Source organism: Nothoprocta perdicaria, unplaced genomic scaffold, assembly GCF_003342845.1.
Source record: "Nothoprocta perdicaria isolate Ctin4 unplaced genomic scaffold, notPer1 scaffold_271, whole genome shotgun sequence".
Taxonomy (NCBI): Eukaryota; Metazoa; Chordata; class Aves; order Tinamiformes; family Tinamidae; genus Nothoprocta; species Nothoprocta perdicaria.
Window position 1 is genome coordinate 96,367 of NW_020455501.1, and position 6,365 is coordinate 102,731.

Consider the following 6,365-nt stretch of genomic DNA (forward strand, 5'->3'; position numbering starts at 1 on the left):
TTTTTTTTTTTTGTTTGAGGAAGAGGAGAGGAGGGGGGAAATGCAGCAAAGGGGCAAATGAAGCCGTGCCGTAGGCAGGGTTAAATGGAAACGCGCAATCAGGCCATAACTCAGGGCGTAATGCAAGCCATACGTCGCGTCTGTCTGTCGACTCTGCGGGGTCTGTCAGAGGGAGCCGCGAGCGGGGGGGGGGGACCCAAACTTTTTGGTGTGATTCATAGTCACCTCCTTCGCCGTCCGCGGGGCAGATCTCCCCGGCGCTCACAGCGGCCGCGTCTCTCTCTGCTTCCAGGTTGCTCATCCCCACGGAGCAGCCGCATCCGCACTGGAGGAGCTCGCCCGGGAAAGCAGGAGAAACGACTTTCTGTGTTTTTTTAAATTATTTTCTCCCTTGGAAAAAAAAGAAGCTTTTGGAAAGTGGGTGACGGCGCAGAAAAAAATGAAGCTGAGCCTGCAATTTTTGCTAGCTGCTCTTCTCTCCTTTATCCTGCAGATGGGGATTTGCTATGGAATAAAATGGATGTAAGTACCCCTGCCTATCTCTCTGCCTTTTCTTTGTAGTCACCGCTGCTTGGTTGCAAATTTATGCAACTTTCAGCGCCAGCATTCACTGGTTTCAAGTGTGTGCACCAGGAGCTTGTGCTAACAGCATGCCTCCACCTCCTATCCAAAATATGCATGATCCAGGCTTGTTTTCTCTTCCTTTCATCGCTACCAAGGGAAAGGCACACACTTGAACGCTCCCATGAGCCACTTAATGAAGTTTCCAACGCTTGCTCCCACCACGCTGGGAAACTCTCCCACCGGGAGCACGGATCATGCCGAGTGCCAGCTGAGAGCTATAGAGACCGCTGTTAAGATAACGCYGCCAATCTCCGGGCGGAGGGGATGCTTGACAGATAACATGTTTTTTTTGTGGACCTTTTAACCTTTGGATTTGGTGAAGGGTGTTAAAAAAAAAAAAAGAGGCAGGAGGGGAGGGAGGAGAGTGAAGAAATGGCAGGGAGTGTGGGCAAGTCTGGATTGAGTTTCCTTGGAGGTAATGTCACTGCAGCATTTGCAAACACAGTGAAACCATCGCTGACTTATTTCTTGGCTCTAAGCAAGCAATCAATTAGTTGCTCACTGCAAAATAAACAGGCAAGCACCCCCTCCATCCCCCCTCTGGTCTCAAGTCCTTGATGAGTGATGTGTCTCTGCTACTTTGGTTTGAAGTCAGGCCCAAAATAAGCAACAGGATGTGGGTGAGCCCCAAATGAGCATCTTTCACAAAAGGGAAGGAAAAGTAAAATGTGACGCCAGGATGAGTCTGTTGCATTAGAACCGAATGCTTCGAGGTGAAGATCTTGGCATCTTGGCAGTAGGCTGGGAAAAGGAGACAAAAAGTTCCTATTTTGTTACTTTCTTCTGCCACATACCCCGTAGAACATCCAATCGCCACTTTAGCGTCCTAATTGTGGTCATTCAAGGCTATGTTTGCACCACCAATTATAGAGGTGGGATTTCTCTCTCATTTTTGGAAGACTAAAAGTTGGATGTCTTGCCTGAGCCAATTGCTTCATGGTCTTGTATGTGGTCAGTAGAGAGAGACTTCCACATGGTCATTCCCCTTCTCCAAAGATAGACAACATGAGATCCAGGGATGTCCTCTGGAGATGCCAGCTGAGACCAGGCATCCAACCTCTGTGAGCATCCTGAGAAATGGAGAGTGTTTAAATACATGAGGTTATGAAAAGCAGCTGTAAATTACTGTAGGACATTTTTCATATGGTGTGTCTGTATTACAAGGGCCACCTTGAAAGCAGAGGAGAGCTGTGATCTGATTTACTCTTTCCTTTATTACCATTACACCCTCTAGGAGCTATTACAGCTAAGTTGTATCCTCCTGCCCAGTAACTGGCTTTTGCCTTCAGCTCCTTGCCTGAAATACTGACTTTTCCTTTCAGCCAACTTTCTTGAGGCTTGTTGCTTGAGGGGTGGCGTGACACTGAGTAGAGGACATGCAACGTTGCTGGGACAAGCTCCTCCACAAGGCAGGACCTGGATTGCATCAGAGACAGTCTGATTGCAATGTGTAAGACATAGACATGAGGAAAGGTCTAGGTTCCTCTTAGCTTTGCCAGCTAAAAGCTGCCTTTTGGCCTCAAAGTGGTTAAGGGGTGAGGAATTTTCTCTCCAGGAGGGAGAGGAGGACAGTTGCTTCTCCTCCCCTRCCCAGCAGACGTATCCCGCTATCACAAACGGACCAGGGAAGATGAAAGCTCAGATTAAAGTGGTATTCGAAGTATGAATGACATCCAGATGCCCTGCTGGGCTCCGCTCGCACCTGTTGAGAACCTGGTGGAAAGCCACGCTCCTTGTTCGAGAGCACTTTTCCTAAGTAGTGTGCTGCCAGCTGGGATTTTGCACCATTTTCTGCATTCTCTAGCTCTCCTTCCTTCTTCATCCATGTTTTCCTATGAATCCATAGGCCATTTTTCCCCCCTCTTGCTATATTTCTCCTCGTACATCCATGAAGTTGCACCAGATTTATCATCTATGAGGTTGCACCAAACATAGCACCCACAGGGTTGCACCAGATTTAAGTTGCTCCCAGCATGTGGGCTATGGGTCCATTCCTGGAATGGAGAAAAAACATCCTTGGCAAACTGTTCCTGTTGCCTTGGAGCTGCAGTCACAGCCCAGGACTCCCTTGTGCTAGGCACTATGCTAAAAAATCCCTGTTCCTTCCATGTGTAGTTGACCTGCAAGTCTCRTAGGGAGAGGGGAATAAAAGGAAAATCCAAATCAGGAAAATGCAAGGGAGGAAAAGAATGGAGCACTTTTGGGATGAGTTTGTCTCGTTGGGCAGTTGCATGGTGCTCAGGGGGATCTTCAAGGAGGAATAGGAGGGGGAAGAGAAAAAAAAAATGGGGGGGAAAAAAAAAAGGAGGTTTTGCCAGATGTTTAGAGGTCCCTTCTGAGCATAGAGAGAACCAGAGCAGAAAGCCTGGTGGGTTGTGTTTGGAAGCAGGGGCAGGAGCTGCTGATATGTGGGGTGATAGGAAATGCAATTTTGATTGAATGAGTGACGTAATTGCAGGGGAAGAGGAGGGTGAAGAAAGAAACACTGCTTTCAGCTATTTGGGACTTCCCTGTAAAGCGAGTATCCCCCATAAATTAGTACAAACAGCGAGAGCATAAAATGCAGCTATTTGTTTTATTTTATTTGGCTTATTTTTTATGAGTTCTGTGGCCCAGATCCCCAGCTGTTGTAAGTCGGCACCATTCCCTTCCCCACAGYGCTGCCGAGCATCCCGTGTGGTGCATGGAAGGTCCACGTCTCACAAATATCATTTTTTTTTGACTTCTACTATTCAAACTCCAGGGAGTTATGCAGGTATAAAGTCACAGGAGCAGAGAGAGGGTTTACTGGATCAGGGCAGTTTTCCTATTCAATGCATACAATGCTCCTGAGTCTGACACTTTTTGTAAGCTGCTTTTTGCCAACAATATCACCACCCAGAGAGTGGATCTTCTCCACTCAGTTTTGTGCTTCTGGTCACAACAGAGTGGATTAAAAGTGCAGGCGTCACTATCAGTTCCAATGGGAGATGTCTCAGAGCTGGAGTGTGTAGGGGCTCTCTTGCTTTACCCATCTCCTTCATCCTTGGCCTTTTAGCAACCCAGATTTGCTTGGGTTTGGCCATGCTGGGTTGACTTCACAACAGTGCTGAGAAATTGGTGAGCACTAGAGGGAGCTCCATTCAGATGAACATTGCTCCTCTCCATGATGGGACTTCTGGGCATGCATGGGTTTTAGAGGCATTTACACCTCCCAGGGTGCCTCTCCTCTGCACAGGCATCAAGGTAGAGGAGTTTCAGTTTGCATTTTTCATTCTCAATGCAAGACCTGACAAATACAAAGAGGTTTCACCTTCAATGCAAAGAAGTTGCAAAAGGCCTAACTGAGCCGTGGCTTTTTGTATAGCTTCAGACTCAGGGCAAGATCAATTTTGACAACAAGTTGGGGCAATAAGTATAGAAACATTTTGAGGTGGGGCTGCGTCATTTTGGGGCAGTCTCCACTTGTCCCTGGTGTGGTGGCTTGGGTATTTCCCAAGCCCTCTGGGGCCATCCCTGCCTGAACACTCTTTTTGGATCCTTCTTCAAGCTATGCCCAATAATGAGGTCAGTTTTGCATCAGGAATAACCCTTTGGAAGCAAATGCTAACTATGCTGTCCAGTTTAGTGATCCTGGGATCTCTACCAGCTCACTGACCTCAAGCCTGCTTGTAGTATCAAGTCCTTTGTGAAGCCAGCACTTTGCTCCCTCAGCTTCAGGCGACTTGTTTTCAAAAGAAAAGGGAAAAGGAAAAAAAGGAAACATTTTGTGCAGTCAGTAGTGCCTCTCTTTAGGATGAGATGGGGCCAGGACGACGGGACACAGGCGCCTGCAAGGAGACAAGTCTGCCTGGCAAGGGGACTGCATGATGAGCTGCCCTGAGAGGACCACAGGAGGGGTGGCGGTGGTGGTGGTAGGACACTGCTTTGAAGTGTGCCCTTCCCTCTGACTCCATAGGCAGCTCAAGAAAATTGGACAAAGCTCTGTGGCCTTCTACAGCAGTCGGAGAGCCAGCTCGCAGCTGGCATCAGCTCCACAAAGAGCTTGGCGTGGAAGTCAATGGCCTCGTGCCCACTGCTGCCAGTGCTGGATTTGGCACCGTATCTGAAAGCAACTCTTATTTTAAGATTTTACTTCAGGGCTTTTTTCTCCCTCTCCTTTCTTGCTTCCTCCCTGCCTCCTTTTTTTTCCTCCTTCTTCCTTTTAATTTAATTAATTAATTWATTTATCACTATATAAATCCCACTTCTCTGTCTGAAAAGGCTTTTGGGCATTCACTCAGTCTCTGGGACAACTTCCTAGTGGATATGATGGTTTTCTCACTACTTGTGGTCTCAAAGCTGAAGGTAGTTCCCTTTTCTCACTCAAACTGCAGCCATGAACTGGAGTTCAGAGGGACAACGTGAGGCTCCCTGGCCTTGACTGCCAGAAGGTTAGAGAGGGAAGGCTAAGGGGTTTAGCATTAAATTGGGAGTTTCTTTACAAGAAAGCAGAGGAGACAATTTGGGGCAGATGTTCTCATTTTGATGAGCAGTCCTTTTGTGATGCCTTCTTGAGTTACATCATGCATCTTCTTAAGAAGATGCACTCCAGAGAAGATGCATATGAGAAAGGGAAAAGCTTTCCATGTCTAAAGGGTGTTTTAAAAAGTACTAGCCCTATACCTTTCAATTCAATGATTATTTCTCCCTTTGGCTTAACTAGGAGCAGGGACCTATGCCCAGTGACACTATAGACCAAATTGTGTTTATTTTTCATTGACGTCTGCCCAACTCTTAAGGTACTTCTCCCAAAATGCTTCTCCTATGAATAGTCTTCTCATGGAGCCCAGATTTGCAGACTTGGGCCTATACCTCTCAAAGGACCAAACACTGTAGAACATTCATGTTTTCAAATGAATTTATTAACTGTCCGAGATAATTAAAAGGGTAAACGAAAGCCATGATCCGTCTATGCATCATATTTCCTCTGTAATTATGTTTATGGTTTTCTGTCAGTATCCATAACTTCAATTGAAAGCCTTGCTATGCTATATATAAAGYGAGAGGCATTTGGTTTGGAACCTGTTTATTTAAAGGGATGGGTCAAATATATATATATATATTTAGAAAAACAACCACTCCTCAGTCATCCTCAGCTTTCTGGAGAATGAAGGATGGGGCAGGAGAGTCGAGGGAGGGGAGCACAACGTTAGCAGGAGGCGAATGTGAAAAGCAGCATTTACGGGATGGCATCAGGTAAAACCACACGTGCCCATTCTCTAAAGAAGTGCATGAGTCCAAAGGACAATATTTTTTTCACAGCTTTTTACTGGCTTCATGACTAAGGGCTGTTATGCCAACTAAGCCTCTGAGAGTTGCTTTATTTTGGCTTTACTATGACCCTTCAGCTCTAGTCTTCCTCCCAATGCTAGTGACTAATGGAGATGGAATGAAAAAAAAGAGGTAGAAACACAACCATAACCAAATCTTGCTATAGACAGGTCYCTTCTGTGGGGAGAGGTTTTCTTTTTCTTTAAATTTCCCAGGAAATGGACTTTGTTCCTCCGTAATGTTCTTTGCTGGCAAGCGGGTGTCCCTCCATGATGCTGCCAGAATTTTGGGAGCAGGGAAGGTTGCGTTTGGGTTTAAAGTGACGAGGGGATAGGGGAAAAGCTGGAAAGCASCTCCACGGAGAGGGACCTGGGAGTCCTGGTTGACACCAAGTTAACCATGAGTGAGCAGTGTGCCCTCGTGGCCAAGAAGGCCAATGGGATCCTGGC

At 46.7% G+C, this 6,365-nt stretch overlaps 1 protein-coding gene across 1 annotated transcript in view; it reads left to right on the forward strand.

Moving 5' to 3' along the window:
- The first annotated feature begins 439 nt into the window (after positions 1-439).
- Positions 440-6,365, forward strand: part of WNT11 (Wnt family member 11) — a 22,915-nt gene continuing 16,989 nt past the window's right edge. The window contains exon 1 of the mRNA XM_026040968.1: positions 440-522. Within this exon, the coding sequence (XP_025896753.1) occupies positions 440-522 (83 nt within the window). The remainder of the gene's footprint in view (positions 523-6,365) is intronic.